The following is a 22,701-nucleotide window of genomic DNA, read 5'->3' on the forward strand; positions in this document are numbered from 1 at the left end:
AAAATGAAATTAACAAAAAAAAAAAATAACAAAAAAAAAATAAAAATCATTTAAATATATTAGAAGGAAGAAGGAATAGGAAAGGGCAAGAGGCAGAGGAAGATGGGATGGGGACAGGAGACGCTCATGTTGTACCTTTTCTATAACTGTACATTAATTTAATTAATATTTGTGGTCGTGCGCTTGACTTCGTTTCGGTATTTCACAAGAGTATTATTAAGAATATCGATATTATTAAATTGCGTGTTATATTGCGCGCATTGCGAGAATTTTTTCTAAGGTTGGTTCTGCACGCGGGCAAATGAAAAAAATGGTTTTGTCTGGTTGGCCTTGTAGGTATGTGAATTCTTAAATAATTTACGAGTTCAGGAGAGTCCAGGCCGTTATTCAGAATTTTGTATAAAAATATTTGATCAGATATTAATCTACGTGTTTGAAGTGGAGTAAAGTTGTGAAATTTTAAGGATTCGGTGTTATTTGCAAAGAGTAATTTAAATTTATAATTTATGTGTTTAAAAAATTTGTTTTGCACACTTTCGATTCTGTCAATATGGCATTGGTAGAACGGTGCCCAAATTAGTGTGCAGTATTCTAAGTGGGGGCGGATATACGTGGTGTAAAGGGAATACATGGTTTTAATATTGCGAAAAGGTTTAGATATACGAATTATAAATCCCAACATTTTATTGGCTTTGTTGATTACTTCGTTAATGTGTTTGATAAAATTTAGTTTTACATCCAGTACTACCCCAAGGTCACGGATTGATTCTATTTCATTGATATGTGTATCATGAAAGTTATAATTAAAATAAATTTTATTTTTGTTGCGCGTAAAAGATAATTTGTTGCACTTAGAAATGTTTATGATTAATTTGTTTAATTTACAGTATGCAAAAAGACGATTTAGGTCTTCTTGAAGTTTTATGCAGTCATTGATAGATTTGATTACTAAGTATATTTTTTTGTCATCTGCATATGCAAGGTAGTTAGCATGTAAAAAACATTTATAAATATCAAATATATATACATTAAACAGTAATGGTCCCAGATGGGAACCCTGCGGTACGCCAGAGGGCACAGTTAAGAAACTAGACTTAGTTCCCTCAACTGATACGCACTGTAGTCTTTTCTGCAGATATGAAGTTAGCCATCTAAGTAAGTCGCCATGGATTCCTAATTGGTGTAATTTTTTAATGAGGATAGAGTGGTTAACTTTATCGAAAGCTTTCGAGTAATCTGTGTAGATAACATCTACTTGGTGTCCATTATCCATATTGCTTGTTAAGTATTCAGTAAAGTTGACTAAGTTTGTTATTACTGACCTTTTTTGTAAAAAACCATGTTGTTGATTTTGTATGCTGCGGACAATAGTTATATAAATTTGATCGTACACAATACGCTCAAAGAGTTTACTAAATACTGTGAGTATTGAGATTGGGCGATAGTTTGCAATGTTACTTTTTGAACCAGTTTTATGGATGGGGATTATAATGGCTTCTTTGAATTTTGTAGGAAATATTCCTTTTTTTAAAGACATGTTAAATAAGTTAGTTAAAGGAAATGCAAGATTTTTGGCACATTTTGAGATAAAAAAATGGCGAGATACCATCACTACCCGCACCCTTTGTAACATCCAATTCATTCAAGTATTTATTGACCAATGAGTTGCTTATTTGTACGTCCCCGATCGGGTTATTATTATTAACGCAGGTAGAATTATCTATATTACTGGGATCATCCGTGCCCTCATCGATTACGTAAGTAGATTGGAAGTGTTTACAGAACAGTTGGCACACTTGATGAGCACCGGTGCCTGACTCGTCTTTTAGGTTCATGATTTGTGGTATGCCATTTGTCCTATTTTTGTTCTTAGCGTAATTCCAGAGACTTTTATTGTTAGTTGGAATACTAGACTCAACTGAATTTATATATTGGGTGTAACAATGTTTCTGTAAGTGTTTTTGTTGTATTCGTTTGATAGAGAACTCTATGTAATCAACTGGATTATTATTTGATTTCCATTTTTTGTGTAGTCTTTGTTTCTCATTTATGATTTTGATTAGGGGAGGTGAGTACCAGTTGGGAAATTTTTTCTTTTTGATGAAACGTTTGGGGACAAACTGGTTAATGGTGTTATTTAAAATGTCATAAAAAGTATAAATTGCTTCGTCAACGTCAGCATTATCGTGAGTAAAAGACCAGTCTGTTTTAGACAGGTGTTGGTTTATTAAATCATAATCAGCTTTATCATACCGACAAATTTCTTTTGGTGGAGCATTGAAATAGTGGTGTTTCTTTGGACAAATAGTATAATCCCTTATTTGAACTAAAAAAATGGTAAATAATATACGGTTTATAATTAATTGGGTAGATATTTAACGGCCCACTTTTAAATCTTATGATTTCACAGGAAATATTAGTTTTGATTTAGGACGCTCGCAGACAAGAGTAGGTATTTAGTTACTACTATTAATTTGAAGACAGCGACTACGACGAAATAGATGCCGCAACTGAAGGAAGTCTCTCGTGTGCGCACTCAATTTGAAGACAGCGACTACGACGAAATAGATGCCGCAACTGAAGTCTCTCGTGCGCGTACTCGATTTGAAGACAGCGACTACGACGAAATAGATGCCGCAACTGAAGGAAGTCTCTCGTGTGCGCACTCAATTTGAAGACAGCGACTACGACGAAATAGATGCCGCAACTGAAGTCTCTCGTGCGCGCACTCAATTTGAAGACAGCGCCTTAAGCTCGGTCCAGACATGTTCTTTTGTCCGTACCGTACCTCCGTTTCGTACCAGCGTCGCGATCAAGAACGCTAGTTTGGACGCCCGTTCGGTACGGTACGGTGGTACGGCATCTCGATACGGATAGAGGTACGCTCCGATCCATCGCGAGTCGGTTTTTCGGCCCGTTCAAAGGCGATACGGTACGGGTCTGCGCCAGTCTGGACGTGTTCGCGGCGTCTTACATCTTTCTCTGTTTTTGAACAATTCTAACTCCCACCAACGTCGCCTTTTTTGTTTTTTTTTCGTTATATTATTGTGAATAACAATGAAGGACGCGCAAGCAATCGTCAAATTCTCAAACACTTCCGCAGTCGACGACATGGTGGGAGGAAATGAACACGCGATGATCGCAGCGACGTTACGGAGATACGGGCTCTTGATCGCGACGCGGATACGAAACGGAGGTACGGTACAGACAAAAGATGATGCGTCCAGAGTTTTTGGATCGCGACGCTGGTACGAAACGGAGGTACGGTACGGACAAAAGAACATGTCTGGACCCAGCTTTAGACGAAATAGTTGCCGCAACTGAAGTCTCTCATGTGCGCACTCAATTTGAAGACAGCGACTACGACGAAATAGATGCCGCAACTGAAGTCTCTCGTGCGCGCACTCAATTTGAAGACAGCGCCTTAGACGAAATAGCTGCTGCAACTAAATTCTCTCTTCTATGGGCTGCCTTAAATAATAGAAAATCAGAAACATACACAGAACTACTCGTCAATGAAAGCAAATGGCCGCTTAGTTCAATTTTGTCAATTTTACTTTATGTAAAGCTCATCTAGTAAACTCCGTGTCATTGTTAAGACTGGTATAATAACAAGAAAAATCCCAGTTTAGTTAACGTGATGAAATAATAATCCAGCCCTTCTTAATAAGGCTTTGCCATCACGGCGAGGAAAGATTTTTAATTCTATAGGAAAATACTCCCTTCCTTATCAACCGTTCGTGTTATTCTGGAACAGGGAAGGATTTATGGCCAAAAAACTTAGGGTTTAACCGTCCCGTTACCAGCCTTGAAAACTTCTTTTCCAGCCCAATATAGCACGCAGTTTTATCGTTATTTATTTACTATTACTGTGGGCAGCTGTGATTTTCTAAATAAATTTATTAATGATACTATGCATTTTAACTTTTTGGTTAAGAACTCAAAAAGTCACGGGTTCAAATCCTGGCATGCGCAAATAAACTTTGTTCAATTATTTTGCGTCATTTTATTATTTATTTACTTTCGGTAAATTAAACATATATTATATAGATGTCACCTGTGATAAAAACAGCGCCATCTATTCAAAATTCATAAAATATTTATTCCAAAAAAGAGTACAAAGGGTATAGCTTATAGGTTACATCCTATTTCTTCCAGCTAACCCAACAAATACACATTAATTACATAACCCAACAATTAAATACTGTTAGCAAATAAATAAAAATAAATAACAGTAAATAAAAATAAAAATAAATAAAACAGAGGTATTTAATTTATGTAAGGTATTCATTTAAAGTGTAGTGACATTTGTTTAAAAGAAATGTTTTTAGTGTTGATTTAAATTTGAGTGTTTCGGTTATTTGTTTGATGCTACGTGGAAGGTTGTTATATACTTTAATGGCCATGTAGTGTGGTCCTTTTTGAAAAATAGTTTTGTTTGCTTTTGGGATTAATAGGTTTTCTGTGAACCTTGTAGAGTGTTTATGTGTTGAGTTTCTTTGTGGGAACTTTTCTGGAGATGATCGTACTAACAGGCATAACTCCATTATATATATGTCCGTCACTGTCAGAAGTTTAAGATTTTTAAATATTGGTCTACATGAATCCCGGTGATCAGAGCTTGTAATTTTTCGTAGGCACCTCTTTTGGATGATAAAAACATCTTTGGCGTTTACTGAGTTTCCCCAAAAAACTATTCCGTATTTTATCATTGAGTATACGTATCCATAGTATGCGGTGATTACTGACTCGATGTTTGAACGTAAAAGCAACAGTTATTGTTTCTCTATATGCACACACTCTGTAAGCTTCCACACAGGCACGTTGTGTGGAAGCTTACAGAGAAATTAATGATTTAAATAGGTAAGGTAAGTTGTAGATAACCATGGTTTAGGAGTAGGTAAGGTATCTATAATAATTGGTGAGTAAAATTTCGTCGTTCGAGTCAGCGGTCAGGCTGGCTGCCGACTCAGCGCCTCGACGAGTACAAAAAGACATGCATTTTTGATGAAGAGTTTAATAGCAGTTTTAATTTGCGGTTAGTTTGTGATTCTATGGAGAGTAAAAATTGATTTCGGAAGGTGAAAATTTTAATGGTTTTTTTCTTATACCGTACAAAACTTTAAAAAAAAAACATGACTTCCCCTATTTATGTAATTATAATTATGTAAGGCAGAAGGAAACGGGGAGAGGAAACTCATGCAGTAGATGTTATAAAAAATATCAACTAAAAAATTGTGGAGTTTAGAGTGCAGCTATGGAGTTAGCAAGAATTGACCACAGTATGCAATGTTTTTAAAATCTTTTTAATGGAATGTTACACCGCATACAAAATCATTTATTTTAGCTAACTAACTGGCAATCACGTATTTTCCCTGCAGTAGGAGGATGTACACAACTTTTTATTCGCACATATTGTTTGCTTCATTCACATTCATACAACGTGCTATAGAAACTCTATTGTTATTCTGACTCTTCAGATGACCCGTCCAAAGTATTTGATTTACATAGTTATGTCATGTCTTCCTTGGATTTTACGGACATCTTCTCAATTCACCCTCAAAAACCAAAAATGCATTAAAGCATTTACAACTCAAATAAAAGTTGGATACAAAATATCGAGAGATCTTTTTTAGAAAATATACTAAAACCAAATACAGATTAAAACAGAAACCACATGACTGCATTAAAAACGCTACATGATTCAACATTATACACCGTATTCCGCATACCGCGAAACTTTTGAAACCTTACAACTGCATGGTTTTGGTACGCTCGTATAGATGTATTGTAAGATGTTTGGGGATCAGGTGAGGAGGCACGCAATGAAAGAGGTTGTGAAGGTCACAGTGTTTTATTGAGTCAGGATGCCTATATGAAAAATGACTTTAGGACCGATGATGAAGACTCCAGATGCAGGCGGTGTGGTGCTGGTCAATGTGCGGGCCTTTGAGTCGACGCTGCTGCTGGTGACCGGACTCGTTGACGTATCAGGAACTGGTGAAGACCATGGGTCTTCCGGGTGCTCCAGTGCTGAACAGGGAAGCCAAAGGTACGGTGGACCTTGTCGGCGTTTGTGCGGGAGATGCATAGACCAGCGAGGATACCGCGTGGTCTAGGTGCGTGGATTTAGCGCTGGTCAGATGTGCTGGAACCTGAATGCTGTGATGATCCGATGTAGCGCTGGCCAAGAATGCTGGGGCCAGAGCGCTGTGTGATTCCCGTTGGAGTCCATGAATGAACCATTCAAAGCCGGGTGTATCGTCCTGCGCGGGGCGCGAGGCGCGTCATTTGTCACTCGCGAGACTTGCAGATCGTCGGTTGATTAATGACTGACTGACTGCTCCCTGCGTCGGGCCTATTTATATAGTCCAACCGGTGTCGGAAGTAAGTACGCGAGACCGCTGGTAAACTACGGGTCACTCGCTTTAGCGCAATTCTTCTGGATAGTGCTGGAAGTACGCCTAGGCAATTGGCTAGAACCTTCTACCGAATGCGCAAAATGTACCTAGTCTACTCGCAATGTGTTGACGTAGCTCATTTTCTCAGACGTAGCAGCAAGTAGATAGCTCGTAGGCAGGTAGGTACGGGAGTGTTCCCGTTATGATGCATTTTGTATTGGCGAGTCGTTCTAGATAAATCTCGTCGATCGCTACAGATGTATTTATTATAACAGTATGCCAAATAAACATTTTTTTCTAATTATTATACTACTCCATAAGGTGAGCTCCAGGAGCTTGTGTATATGGGAAAAGTTAGTATGTACGAAAATAAAATATTGTTAAAAAGGTGATGTGTGAATAGTATTCAAAGTCTAATTAAAAAACTAGAAAAGTAATTCAACATTCAAATTAACATAATTCAATCTTTAAATTAACTAAAAAATATAGTAAATATTCAAATTAACTACAAACATAATTGAATCATCAAATTATCTACAAAAATAATTCAATTTTCAAATTAACTACACACATAATTCAATCTTTTAATTAACTACGTTCATTTTTAACACGGTATTCGGAAATTAGTGTTACAAGTGAGAAACTGTGAATATGCACCACATAAAAATAAAAAAAGGGTTTTTTTATTTTTTTAATTTCAGGTACGAGTATACAGTTTTTAAACATATTCTTTCGGCAAATAAATGGTTAATAAAATTTTCTCTTCGACGCATTTAAAAAACAATACAGATACATGATAAAAACCCCTTAGAAACCGAATTTTATTTACTAAATTCAATCGAAAGAATTTCAATTTCTTACTCGATGTACTCGAAAGCGAAATACAAAATCAAAAATAAGTTATACTTAAAATTTACTCCAAATGTGATTTATTTATTTATTCATGTTCTCCATAAAACGGTTATGCACCAATATATCACGGAGAAGATTACAAATATGAGGAACATTTAAATATAAAAGGTCATGAAAGCCGTTCTGCTATTTTGTTACATGCGTCTAAAGATAGTAAATGCAGAATCATCAAGAAATTGAGTCGCTCTGTTGATTGGCGATTTCTGATAGGCAGAAGTCCTTGCTTTCCTAGTATAAAAAAGTGCGTGAGATCTCCCACGAGTATACTTGTTAGGCACATATAAGTTAACCTCTTTCAATAAAAGTGAATTAAGAGGAAGCTACAAGCCAAAAATGTGTATATTCTGGTGTACCTTATATTGTAGGTAATAGGCATTAAAATCGCTTGACAAACGGACAAACGTTCGATTTCAAGCAAAAAACGGGTTTTTATTTAATTTGTAAATAACTTTATAAGAAAGCAAAAAAGTTAATCAAGTGAAACTGTCACAGATAATCTTAGCCATAATACAGTATTTTTTGAGTTGTTTCCTTTATGCGTTCATACATTTCTATTGAAAAAAAAAATTTTTGGTAGTTTACATTTATATTTTTTATTCAGTAATTTATTTTTTTATTTGTATTCTACTCAAACGAAACGATAGGAAAACCTTCAATTTATCTAAAGCATATTTTTTGGTATTCATAATGTAAGAAAGATTAATCAAAATAGTGATTTGACATAAAGCTTCGCCTTAACGTCTTTCAATATAAGTGAATTACATATAGTTTAAGAGATTATTTCAAAAAATCATTGATTAAAAAATTTTTGGCGTGCTCTAAGGTGTTGAAATCGAGCATTTCAGTTAAGAACAAGGATATTACTGTTTTGAACAATTCATGTAGATTGTAGAGTCATCAGTTTCTGCTTGTAATACTAGTTCCGGACACTATCTGCATCCAGTTAAAGAGTTTTTTGATTTTGAAAAACTCGTGAGAAAGCGTAGTCCATCGAATCACCGTGATCCTTTTATGGGAAAACGCAGGCTGTATCACCGAAGCGGAAATGAATTTAGCAGCCTGCGGAAAATTCTATTTCCCTACGATCATTCCATCACAAGTATTACCAGAGAAACCAATTAAGATCAGCCGCATGGCAACATTGCACTTGTTATTTCATCATAAAGTTTTTTTTTTTTGCTCTGCAAAAAAATACATATTTTTGGTGAAAGTAGGGTAGAGCTAGGACAGAAGCAACCGAGGTTAAATATTTAATTAACGGTATGTGAGCAATGATCGTAACATAAAAATATATTATAACGATGTGTATAAATTAAAAAAACGTTCTGCAAGAACACATGGCAAAAATTACACCTGTTATTTTATCAAAATGGAATTTTAGTTTGTTGACCTACAAGATTGCAATCTAAATATTAGCATGGATAAAAATACATGAAGATAGCAGTCAATAAAAATGTGCGGTGGTAACATGAATATAATATTGATGGTTCTTATTTAAATATGACTGAGGGAGATAGGGTCCCATTAGCTGAGTTGGTAGAGCAGCGCTCCGGCAAGGTGAAGGTCTTGATTCAAGTCCTAGATACGAAAGTATATTTTACTGTTTCAAATTTTCGTTTAGGAATCGCTAATATTGTCTTCAATAATTAGATACACATTTTTCTTGGTGCACGATTTGTTCAGACCCATGCACCCAAAAGTATGTACAGGATTTCCCAATAAGAGGTGTTATTTTGATATTCAATCGTAAAAGATCAATGGTTTCGTTGCTTGTGTGGCACGTAGCGCCGTCTTCTTGAAATTAAACGTTGTCCAGATCAATACCATCCATTTTCGGCCATTAAAGATCATTAATCATCTTTCGAAAGCACAATCCATTCACCGTAACTGTTGCTCCAGCCTCATTTTCGAAAAGGTAAGGTCCAATGACTCCGCCGGACCATAAACTGCACCAAACAGTCACACGTTGAGGATAAAGAGGCTTTTCAAAAATAATTTTTGGGTTTTCCGAGCCCCAAATGCGACAATTTTGATTGATGACGAAGCCACCGAGGTGGAAATGGGCCTCATCACTCAAGATGATTTGCATTTGATTCACTCAAGTGAATTTTAATAATTTCAATGCGTTGTTGAAGCGTGTATCGTTCCATTTCTATCAATGGTTTCTACTTGTCAAATGTCAAAAAATGACAGCTTTAAAAATAACATCTACCGATATAGCAAGCTATTCAAAATAACACCTCTTATTGGAAAACCCTGTACTTAACCGTAATGAAAATCCATTTAAGGCCGATTGTTGTTCTTTTCAGAGCTGGTAGCTGGCTAATGACGGACAATAATTATTAATTATACATAAGTATAATAATTTAGAGATTGTGCCTACAAGTTTAGTTTCTCTGATTTGAAGGCGTTGTAGTTATGTTTTCAGGGTTCGCATTCTGAAAAAATATGATAAAAAATTTTATTTTAGTTTCTGAACAAAAAACATTATTTGATTGCTATTCAATGTAGCATTCACCTATGAAACATATAAAGTAGATAACCTTATGTTAATGTGCCACAAAAAACTTCCATAATGAGATGTGGTGCTCTACATGCAGATAATTTTATTATGAAAAGATTTTAAACTACAGTGTTGAATCAGTTATTTTATCAGATATTGCATAGCTCTATAGTCGCATGATGCAAATTATTAGCAAAATATGGTTGCTTCGACGTAAAAATTTTAAGCTAAGATAGTGCTAGTGCCAGTGCTGAAAAATATAATTTAATTAACATTATAATGTAAATACTAATTTCGATTTTGTATCTGTCTGTAACTCCAGGTCAATGAACTCTAGAACTCTTGATTTACTTTGAATTGAAGTGTCATTCACAAAATTCTAATCGATTGGGTAAAAAACCAGAAAAAACAATAAAGTAGATTTCTACCTACCTTTTTATATAATATTATAACAGGAAAATGATTTAAATGTCTATTTTTAAATTGAAATATTAATTTGCCATGATTTTTCTCTGGTCTGCGACTGCGCTAGCATCGTTTAATATGAAATGTTACATAGATCTTTCCAATGCAACTAACTAACTAACCATCACGCTTTTTCCCCGCTGGGGTAGGCAGAGAGAACGGACCGCCAAACAATTCGGTCTTGGCACACACTCCTTGCCTCATTCACATTCATACATCGTCTCATACACACTCTTCAATTATTTTAGCTGGTCCAGCTCTATTATCTGATTCACTTGTTCGTGCCATGTCTTCTTCGGGTGTACTTGATTTCTTCTACCATTCTCCTTAAATTCTTTTTTCATGCCGAAACCATTCAATCGTCCCTTACTTAATCTTACTCATTACGCTTACATCAGCTTTGCATTCTTTGCGGATCTCCACGTTTCTCACACGAGCATACATAGTTTTACCACACATACGCCTCAGGTATCTCATTTCTACATTCAGTACTTTCATCCTTCATTCCGTTCCATGCCTCACTGCCATACATAAGGATAGGTACCAGCAATGTGTATGATTATGTTATATAACATATTCGAAAAAAGTGTATTTCATCCTGTAAAATGATTTCGTGTTTTTAATTATAATTCCTTACTTTTAACATTGAGTTGCATATAAATACAGTCTACATTTCTTGCAATACCAGTGTGAAATATTGTTCCCGTGCGGGAAGTACTGGGGGGGTGTGGCGGCTGTCGATGTCGCCCGAATCCTTCCGACCGCGAACGAACTCAACGAACGAGTCGAAGGTGATCGGCGGCCGCGCTCCGCCGAGCTAATGCTCGACGAGTTTTTAACATTAATAAGTCAATTTACACAATTATTGATTACTGCAAAACCCTACTTACAGATGAAAGGTTATACCATTGCTTTCCCTATATTTTCCAGTGCGACTTGTACAATATCTCAACGTGCATGTCTGCATGTCAACGTGATGCTTTAGAATAGTGAAAATTCAATAATAATTTACATGTCTTCGAAATACCTATCATTTTCCGGGCACTACAGCTCTACATATTTAATATTAATTTACAGTGAACTCCAGTAAATGACATCTCTAGGAAACTCTCATATGACACAACTGCACATGATCATGTTGCCGGGGCTACTATTGACATTGTGTATGATATTTTGACGTCATTCATCAGAATACGTATTTATGTTGAAATTGTAGCATATGAATCAGAACACGTAATACGTTAACATTGCGATACGAGTATTTGACATTACGACATGTTGCAAGAAAAACAGTAACCAGAGTGTTTTATTAAAAGGGATAATAGTTTTAATACAAGGAGGAATGATTAAATTAAAATGGAAATAACTGGTCTATCAATCTGTTTACAAAACATAGCTTAGGCCCAGTTTTTTCCCAGAAATCCGTTTATGTCAGCTTATAACAATTATTTTATAGGAAGCTGATGCGCACCTAGAACGGGGATCTTTGAACTGTCAAAACAACAAAATGGCGCAGAATAGCCATTTAATGACAATATTACATTTGAATTTTTGTGAAACATCCCGTCCTTATGTTATTTTAGCAACGTTTTGTCTGTAATGATACTTTTGACTTACATAGGCTAGGATTCTGAGAGTGATTTCTTTTCTCTTCTGAACTAATATCCCACATTTTGTCACACGACTTTGCAAAGCTACGTGTTTCGATGAGACACCAGTTAGTGACATAATTTTTTTTTTAATAACTTTTATGTTTGTACCATCAACGTAACATATCATTGAAGACGAAGCTAATACTAATAAATCTAATCGAAATATGAAACACAACAAGACACAGAAAAATAAAACGGTAACGGTCTCGACTGAGAATCGAACCCAGGATCTCTGCCTTACCGAGACAACATCTTTAATCACTCGAACAATGGTCGAGTGATTAAAGATGTTGTGTTATAATTATTATAGATAATTTTTGGTCGATCTCATATTTCAAATTCAGAATTAACTATCCTTTCTTGCAACTAGTTTTTCCCATATATGGGCAGCTATCTTTTTGAATGATTAAAAATCTCTGAAATAAAAAAGAATACGTAAAATAATTAGGTCCCAATGTCCGAGTGGATAGAAGCGTTGTCCCGGTAAAACAAAGATCCTGTGTGATTCCTGGGTTCAATTCTCGGTTGAAACTATTTTCTGTGTCTTGTTCTGTTTCATGTTTTCTTTAAATTTATTAGTATTATCTTCTTCTTCAATGAAGTAATATGTCTTGTTATAATTTTTGTCGACCTGATGTGCATTAACATCGTCAAATACACTAATTTCGGTTTTCTTTAAAGTGCATTCCTGCATGAAAATAATGCTGCTGATTCAATAAACTCAAATTCGATTTGAATTTGAGTGTCATTTTAAAAATTGAAACTGATTGTTGTTCGAAGAATTTAGACAAGCGATAAAGTAGGTAGATATTATTTTAGAAAATTATTTTTATTACCATTTTCAAAATTTGAACTGATTCGTGGAGAATTTAAACTATCCCGTGATTTTTCACAGGTCTGCGCTAGTATCTAATATATTCGTTTCAATCATAATTTAATTATTAGTTTCAATTAAGTACAAGCTTTTTCGGCTTCATTATAGAAATGGTGAAAACGTAGAGAAGCAAACATACATTACCAGATTTAAAACAATCATTAAAAGTTCAGCAAAAGTTAAGAAGCAAACTTACTTTGCAAGATTCGAAACAATTATTAAAAATTCAGCAAATCCCGAGACGCAAACATACATTACAAGATTTGAAACAATTGTTAAAAGTTCAGCAAAAGTTCAATGGCAAACTTACTTTAAAATATTTGAAACAATTATTAAAAGTTCAGCAAAAGTAGGTAGGTGGTAATGTGCGAAATTAAAAATTTTGTCATGCAATAGATACCTTTGTTTCTCTTGGCGTATTTGTCGTACTTCTAGCTTTATTAATTGACTTCCTCGTCACCTTAGCCAATCTTTCTTTTACCACCTTGATCAGATCTTCTGGAATCATCTTTAATTTGTTCACAGGCAAACCGTCCATCACAACTCCAATAGCGCTAATAATAGACTCTGTCCATTTGTCTGGAGGTCCAAATGCTTTATCATCCATTGCAAGTACAGCTAAAGCCTCCAACACTTCTTGCGGACATCTTTTCAAGGTACCTAAAGCCACTGCAGCATCTTTATAAGCTAATGGATGTATTCTCAAGATCTCTTCGGAATCAAAAGCACAAATTATCTGACGCAAAGCCATCAGATCGTATGAGGTGTAGTCTTCGGGTGTCTTTCCACCCCAATCTTCTCGTATTCTAGCAGCTATGGCTTCAAGTTGTACTGCAGACAAATCGTAAAATAAACCAAAATTTTCAATCACGTCAATGCTTGATAGTGTCATGTTTCTTAAATGATCTGGTTGAATTGCTATCGTAATCCAATGCAACGAGTTTAATCTGTTTTCTGGAACATCATTAGCTCCTCCATAATAATCCATTAGTCCTTTCCAGATGATTTTTGCTTGTTCCAACGGTATTTGCACTTTGCCCAAATGTGATACACATTTATCCATTTCTTCCCCGGTCATATTTGTCAATTCTTCAGTAGTCCATACTAATTCTTCGGTATTTTTTGATACGTCCGTGCACAAAAGGCCAGAACTTTTGCTGACGAGGAAAATCGATAGGTATAAAGCGAGCATTGTTAGCGTAGCGAAGTTCTATTTCCGAATGCAATGGGGTAAAAACAAATTCAATCATACTACTTTTCCTCGACATGCCTCTACCTTTGTACGGAATTACAATGGACTTGATACGTTGTTACTTTATTTATGGGCCATGGAAAGGTTGCAGGTACTTCAGTGAATTAAAATTAGTAGGAGAACTACTACTCTACGAAACGTAACGTGATAAAAAAATCTTCTTATAAATTTTTAAAAATCAAATAAATTTATAATATCATTACTAAAACAAATTTGGAATTCATGTGAAGTTGAATTTAAAAATTTTGCTGCATTAAATCTAGGTTTCATTCATTGTATTGATTAGATTGAAACGGTTCAATGAAGCCAAATTTGCTTTGAATTAAAAGACAATTTATGCCATAATTGTACCTGGTTTGTCGAAAATTGTGTTTTTTCACAGGTCTGCGTTAGTTTTATTATAATATTGATAATCATTACATTGAAAATATATGCAGGGCAGCGCAATGCAACATATACCAAAACTGACAGGTATACAAATAACTAAGATTCTTGTAAACAAAACTGTTTATGCACAAAGAAGAAACGTAAAATTATTATGTGATTACGTTAATATATTACCTGTTCTAGGGATATTATGGTTTAAAATTGTACGCCAAAACCTATTGTCTAATTCCGTATTTAGTAAAATTTAGACAAAAAATAAATCATACACACGACATAAGATTAAGTCAAAACGAAGGTATGAACTTTCACTTAACTTGTACCTACAATTTTTAATATGATGACAAAGCAATTGCATCACTGCATTAAAAAAATGCTGAAAAATATTTAATAGATCCAGATTTTATAATATTGATTTTGTATTTCTACGAACCTTTACATTAGTAGGTATCCATTGTTTTTTATGTATATAATCAATTACCACTCTTTAGAGACAAGTAGAGATATTTATCTGATTAAATATTTTGATCTCTTGATGACGGGTTACATATCTATCTATCTATCTAACAATGAAATTCTGGCTCAAATAAATTTATTTGTACCAGAGTCGCACTCTTGAGGGCATCACCAAAACCTCCTTTATTGTAGAATGTGCTACACAAATTTGCCCATGAACTCACCCGTGGATTCTCACGGGTGAATATGCTATTCAGCCACGCACTTCTTAAATGTAGTTGATCAAAAAAATATCCATATGTTTTTCATTTCCTACAACGCTCTTACAAGATTTTTGTATGTGCAAATACATTGTATAAACGGTACCATTATAACGCCCTAGACCCCAATCTGTAATTAAATTAATAAATTATGTATAAACTAGCTGACGTGTGTGTCGGCGTTGCTCCACTTTTCTCTACTTTCTGTATACATAATTTGCATGTATTATATATACAAACCTTCCGGAAGAATTCCTCTAACTAATAGTGAAGACCCTATCAAAATCCTAATCCTAAGCGTTTTATACTATTTATAGATATGTTTACGAGTGTATTTGAGTGTGTTCTGTGCCTTTGGGTGTGTGTATGTGTTATATCTGCCTTACTTTTCAGATTTTTTTATTGGGAACTCTTTGTAAAAACTAAAAGGTTCTACTTATAATTGTGTTTATTTACGTTACAATAAATAGGTCTGGATTTAGCTACACTGTTCATTACACGGGGTTTGGTAATTCACTCGTTCGAGAAGCTTGTTCCCTGTCAATATCATCTCGCAAGTACTTGTTACACTCTAGTGACATCTGACGGACTCTGGAGTAAGCTTTATGACTAGCGCCGTCTATCGCTTAAATACTCAACCTTATTACATTATACCCTTCGTTATGTTTTTTTTAGGCTTTGTATTATAGTCACTTGTAATCTATCTCTATATTATATATATTGTAAAATCTAGATATATTTTTCTGGTTTAGTATTATAATTATTAGCATGAACTTGATCTGTTAACTTTAGTCTTTAGCTGGTGTTTATAATGAAGAATTTAAAAACAAAAAATAAAAACAAAAAAATATAAAAAAGCAAAAATTTAAATAAAGACTGTTAGAAACATTCACTCCTATTAAAACTGACAAACAAATTATGAAGAACTTCTCGCGTTTAATATCAGGGTGTATAGTATGTAGGTTACAAAAAAGAAGTGATTTATGATTTTAACGCAGAATTAAATAAAAATAAATAAAACATGAACAGAGCCATATTTCACCGGGGGCAGAAGGGAGTGTTTTGATTTACACCCGTCTGTCTGTTGCCATTGATTTATTGGCTCATGTAAAAGAATGAAAAATCTTCGAGGCTTAAAAGGCGAGAAATGACCTCGGCTCGGGACAGAAGAATTTGATGGATACTGACTTTTTAACGAAAATTTTATTATGTAGTCACCATTAGTTACTGCCCGATGCCTGGGTTTCAACGTTATTTTAAAAATCTATTATTCTTCTATGATAATATGGCATCTTTCAGTGATTTGTTTTTGGGGTTTTATTCCGTGTTGCGCTAACTCCTTCTTTTGCCAACGTTTCGGACAGCATTGCAGAGTCCATCATCAGGTCAGATGTGTAATCATACAATCTTGTAGATTACACATCTGCCCTGATGATGGACACTGAAATGCTTTCCTAAACGTTGGCTAGAGAAAGAGGTAGCGCAACACGGCGTAGTACCCCAAAAACAAATCTCAAATCACATGGCATCTTGTCTAATTTTATGACAGTACTAACTGAAGTGTATATAACTTAGTACTAACTATTGCTTTTGAATAAAATTACACAAGCATCAGTTGATACACCAAACACTTTATCATAAATAATCATCAACACACCATCAAAAAAATCAACAAGGAGGATGAAAGACATTTTCAATAAAGCCTACCACAAAAAGACACGATATTTCTCCCTGTACTGCGAATATTAGGATACTATAACACTATACGTTGCTCTAATAATGAAATAAACATTTTCAATGACCAAGTTAATCACTTTAAAAAAAAGAAGTCCCTACGACGGTGAAATCTCTTGGATTTTCAGAATGCTCCCTAGGTATATAAAATGTGTTTATTTGGCTTATTTTTTAAGTTGTTGAAAAATACAATTTTAGAAACAAGATAAAATTATCTTTGTGTTCATTTGAAATAAACATTGATATTTCTAAAAAATATTTTTTAATATTGAACATGAAAATGCTAACAAAAAACTTACCGGGACATTTTGACTCGGAACGTCCAAAATTTTGAAATAATTCGATATTTATAAAACACATTCCTTTTTATAGGTAATTAGTAAGAAAACTGTTACTTCGCTTATTATGGCGTTAATACAATACAAAAATATAAATAAGTTTTAAACTTTCAACTGTCATTGAAAAAATCCCGCCAATTCGTATTTTTATTTATTTTATCCATTAAATAATGTATATAAATATATGTACCCGGTCAGATCTGTCCTTCAGAGACTCTAATGGAATATGATGTTTGTGGCTAATAATGTCCTTCCAAGGCCGAAAGGGTTAAACATATCAAACTGATATTGTGATGAAGTCCTTTATTTAAAGACAGGTAATATTGTAACTACCAAATCAGTCTCTCATCAGTACATGTGAATGGTAATCGTTTATCTATGAGTACAGGTGACAATAATTATTTTTATAGACATATTTGTATTCTACCTTTAACATAATGTTATTTTTCATTTCCTTTTGCAAACTTAGATAATAATTTTGTTTTTATGATAATTTTTGCTATTAACTTGTATTAAACACTGTGTAAATTTTTGGGCATCATGTCTGCTTCATATGCAAAAATAAATAAAATAGAAGCGCCCAGCACTGCCCAGGATTTATTCTGCCGTCAAACCCTTCAAGCTTCGGAAGGACATTACTGGCCACAAACATCATATTCCATTTGGGCCTCTGAAGGACAAATCTGACAGAGGCGTCTAAACATTATAAAACCATTTTGCCTTTTTTTCTATAGTACCTAGGAAGTTGTGTGATATATTCTTCGTTGGAAAGAGTAATATTTATTCTCCTCAGTTTGTCTCAAATATTTAGACTTGATTGCATGGATAAACTTCTAAAAAGCATTAATGAAAATGGGTTAATTTTCACTTATATGATTTCACTTCATTTATTCATACATTATTTCAAGGAAACAAAAATTAAATTCAAATAGATGCATTTAAATAAGCCTATGTACTAAATTAGTTGTGTTTTTTTACTGATTACACGGGTCAACACATTTTTTGTCCCTTTAACGAAAGTAGCCAAATCTGACAGGAAATTTCACGCTGATTTCAGATATATGATTATTTTTTTTCTATCACGTTTTATAGGTTTTAAGTTTTACTAAAATGTGTATTAAATCATATTTATTCCTGAGTAATCATTGATTTTTTGACCATCCATTCCACTTGGTCATGCTGCAAACATGAAAGAGAACTATGACAACAAGCTGCTGTTAACAAAAAATAAATATGTAAAATACGAATGGAAAATATGTGGTGATCTAAAAATAATAGGGCTCCTACTAGGACTGCAAACGGGATACACAAAGTATTGTTGTTTTCTGTGTAACTGGGACACCACAGACAGGAAAAACCATTATGCCAAGAAGGACTGGCCTACTAGAAAGCACCTTAAATCTGGCACGAAGAATGTTCAACATGCTCCCTTAGTAAAATCTAAAGATATCTTACTTACACCCTTACACGTTAAATTGGGTTTGATGAAAATTTTTGTAAAAGGCTTGTCTAAGGATGGAAATGGCGTGATTTACTTAAAGCAAAAGTTTCCTAAGTTCAGCGAGGCGAAAATTAAAGAAGGAATATTCGTGGGACCACAAATAAGGGAGGTCTTGACTGATCCGAATTTTATAACAGTGTTGAGACCAGTCGAGCTAGCCGCTTGGTCAGCCTTCAAGAATGTTGTCGAGAACTTTCTTGGAACTCATAAAAGTGAAGATCATATCAGCATTGTGTCTGAAATGCTCATGGCCTATAAAAATATGGGATGTAACACGTCACTAAAAATACACTTCCTTCACTCTCATTTGAATTTTTTTCCCGAAAATATGGGAGATGTCAGTGGGGAGCACAGCGAACGATTTCACCAGGACATTGCGGCTATGGAAAAGTGATACCAAGGAAAGTGGAGTCCATCTATGCTAGCAGACTATTGCTGGACCCTGCAGAGAGACTCTCGAGATACTCTCAAGCGCAAATCAGGAGCAAAAAAAATTTAATTGAATTAGTTTTGAAATTTTGTTAAGTAAGTACCCGTCATACTATGGAAGAATAATGTAACAAAACTTTGTTAAATAATAAAAAAACCTGACCTATCAAAAATTTTTTTTGATTCATTTTGTATTTATGGATACTAAATACATATAAAAAATTAGCTATACTTAAGGGACTGCACTTAAAAAAATAAATGTCGACCAGTGTTATTATTCAATTTTATTGGACTAACTGTTTTTTAATAGCTTTTGAAAGCCATACCCATCAATATAGTATATCATTGAAGAAAAATTTCGTACAAATAAATTTAAAAGAAACATCAAATAGAACAAGACATAGAAAAATAAAAAAATACAGTGTGTGGCAAGCCTACGTACGACTGAAGTGAAACTTTTAGTATTCTTCTCTCTCTCTTTTCATTTCATTCTCTCTTTTTTTCTGTCCATTGACATATTTATAAGTAGCATGTGATTAAAAAATATTAAAAATTATAAAAATATGGGATTCGAACCCGGGTCCTGCATAACGAGTGTCGAATGCTCTGCCTCTAGACCGCGAGGATAATATCATATGAATAATATCACATAACGTCTCGTTAACGCTTTATATAGGGTCGAATCGAAAATATATCGGCAGTGTGAAGTCATATCTGTCGTTTTTCAAAATATTTCCGTATATTTGTCCGTTTTGGAAAAGATCTATCGTGTTTTAACAGTCTCATACCCGTATGGAGTCTGAATTTGAAAAACATTTCTAAATTTTGAAAAACTCACTTACGGCTGTGTTTTTTACTAAAAAAACTTCTCACGCACGTGTGCGAGGGTAATTAGTCGCGTTATCGGCCTTGATTAGTAATTTTAATGATTCAAAATAAAAATAATTAATCAAAATACCGAGCGACTCTACCGGCTCGATTTGTAAGCTATATTTCGACCAAAATATCATATAGTCAAAATATCTAAAAGTCGCAGCACGAGAGCATTTTATCACTTTTCCTCGTATTAAAAAAATCACAAAAAGAAAAAAAATATATTTAAAGCGGGGATCGAACCTCGGTTCTTCACGACGACATTCGGGCGCTCTGCCTCTAGACCGCGAAGCTGAGTTTGGAGAGTGACCTTAACTAGGTATATAATATTAGCTAGGCTCCTATAGCGAAATGATCGCGGTTTTTCGTGACGGTCATGAGTCGGTTTTACTCCGGTCCTCTAAAATGCATGACGCGCGTAAAGAAGTTTCACTTCAATAATTATAACGTTCTCAACTGTGAATCTAACCCAGAATCTATTTGTCTTACCGGAACAACTACTCAGCAATTGAGACCTAATAAAGTTACTTGATTTTTGTGGATCTCACATATAAAATTGATAATTAACAACATTATCTTCAACTTATTTTGCCCTTGTTTTTGGCTGCAACCTTTTTTGAATGATTACAAAGTTCTAAAGAAATTGTTTAAAAAATTGATTAGAGGTTCAGATTTTAGGTTCGATTTTCAGTTGAGACCTTTACCTTTTTATTATTCTGTGTCTTCTTCTGATTCATCTTTTTTTTAGAATTATTAGTATATAGACGTCATAATTAAAGCTTTGCACGTAAAATTCACAATACTTGAATGTTTCAGAGAAGAATAAACACTAAAAATATCTTGAAATTTTTGGAGTTTGTGTTTGTCGTTCCTGCACAGAATTGGGACTAGTTACGTAACGGGAAACCTTAAAACAAGGGTCTGGAATTGGACAGCGCGACGGGAAAACCTATTCTCTGTTGACCCTTGTCGCACCGATGTCGAAGAAAGGTAAACAGATCGCAGTTTAGAAAAAAAAAAACAACTTCTTTGTCCTTCCTACCAAATCAATTCCAGGAAAGAATGCCAATCTTTGAGCGTATGCTTTTTATAATTTATGTAGGAACCTTTTGTTTGTGTTTTTTCAAAACATTCTATAAAAAATATAACATTACTCTTTTGCCATGTTTCAAATTGTGAAAATAAAGCGACCCGTAACAGATTTTTTTTTAAATAAAAGTTTAATTAAAATAGATGCATTTAAAAGAGAAAACTTTTAAATGCATCTATTTTAATTAAAGAAAGAAACTTTTTTATGTGAATACCGCATAAGAAAAGAGCCGTGATACTATGGTATCCCCAATTTGGGTATGTTGTAAGGCTGAAGGTTGTGGGGAGTCGAAGGATATGGCGAAGGGGAAGGTGGGGGGTACCTGGCTATTTAGATCTGGACACCAAACACGGCTAAAGTCATTTCAAGCAACGTTTCAATTCTAAATGGTGGTATTACTCCAGGGCGATTTTGAGAGTATCTTCCACTCTGGAACGTACCGCAAGTATACTATGTATTATTGTGAATGAATAAATTGTGAAATAACACAAATTAATCAAATAAAATCGATTAATTTTTGAGAAATTAATTGAACCCGTGACCTTCGGCTTGCTAATCGAAACTCACTACTCGACTACGGAGTCCGTCACTAGCCCGGTCTGTTTTGAATCTGGCCAATTGGATTAGGTGTTCCGTATTTGCTTTGGTAAATCGATATTCGAATAACTGCTTTTTTAAATTTTCACTGCGCGACGGACAGAAATTTGTCAAAACAACTAGAATCTTATATAAAGATATATTACACATATTATTATTTGACAGATATTATTATTATTTCCTTCAAAATATAAAATCATAGTTTATTGTGAAGATACAAAGAAACTAATACGAATTTAATTACTTATTAAAATTGCTAGTTGACGTCGACTCATTGCGTTGCACGGGCATCGTGTTTACGAAGCCATCGAATAAAAAATAGAAAAAAAATGTTACGATTGACACTTAAAAATTAGACACTTAAAACTCAAAAACTCTACACTTTTAATAAGAAAATATTAATTAAATAGACACACATTTAATTAATACCTACCGAAGTTACATGATACGTTGATCATTGAATACAATCACGTCTCAAACGTGAAACAGCAAATCAGAAAAAGATTCGGTCGCATCTAGGATTTAAACCTTTTGGACTACTGAGCTAATTCCACCCTATCCACTTCAAACATATTTATCTGTATCAGTTTCAATTACTGCTTCTTACATGTGATACCACCTAGCTCAGAGTCTATTGTTAGCTCTGCCGATTGAAACACCAAGACCTTAGCAGGTATTTAAATTATTCATTGGTTGAACTTTAGAACCCTTGAATGAATAAGAACTAGATAAAAGGGTAGTTTGAATGTACTTTCGATCCACTTTGCGGTTTCGTGCAATACTGGTGGAAATGTTGGAAACGAGTTGCAGGGATTATGCAATGTATAAATCAAGGGGTTAGTGCTATAAGGGTCAGTTCTAGTAATTTTATTTCAGTATCAGAAAGTACTCAAAAATGTCCCTTATTTGAATGCTACGGATACCGATGTCAGGTGCTCTAGATTAATGAAGTAATTGTCTATCTAATATCAATATATTTA

The 22,701-nt window shown here is 34.4% G+C and overlaps 1 protein-coding gene across 1 annotated transcript; it reads right to left on the minus strand.

Moving 5' to 3' along the window:
• Positions 1–13,192: 13,192 nt before the first annotated feature.
• LOC149411691 (otoancorin-like) lies at positions 13,193–13,999 on the minus strand. The gene has a single exon (XM_089646721.1). It carries the CDS (start codon positions 13,997–13,999, stop codon positions 13,193–13,195), a length of 807 nt encoding a protein of 268 aa, XP_089502847.1.
• Between the last annotated feature and the right edge of the window lie 8,702 nt (positions 14,000–22,701).

This window comes from Hesperophylax consimilis, chromosome 25 (assembly GCF_061612785.1).
Source record: "Hesperophylax consimilis isolate HC1 chromosome 25, BYU_Hcon_1.0, whole genome shotgun sequence".
In the NCBI taxonomy this organism is placed as follows: Eukaryota; Metazoa; Arthropoda; class Insecta; order Trichoptera; family Limnephilidae; genus Hesperophylax; species Hesperophylax consimilis.

Bases quoted from the DNA above. Each gene is read 5' to 3' on its own strand.
- LOC149411691 (XM_089646721.1), bottom strand. From the start codon at position 13,999: ATGCTCGCTTTATACCTATCGATTTTCCTCGTCAGCAAAAGTTCTGGC.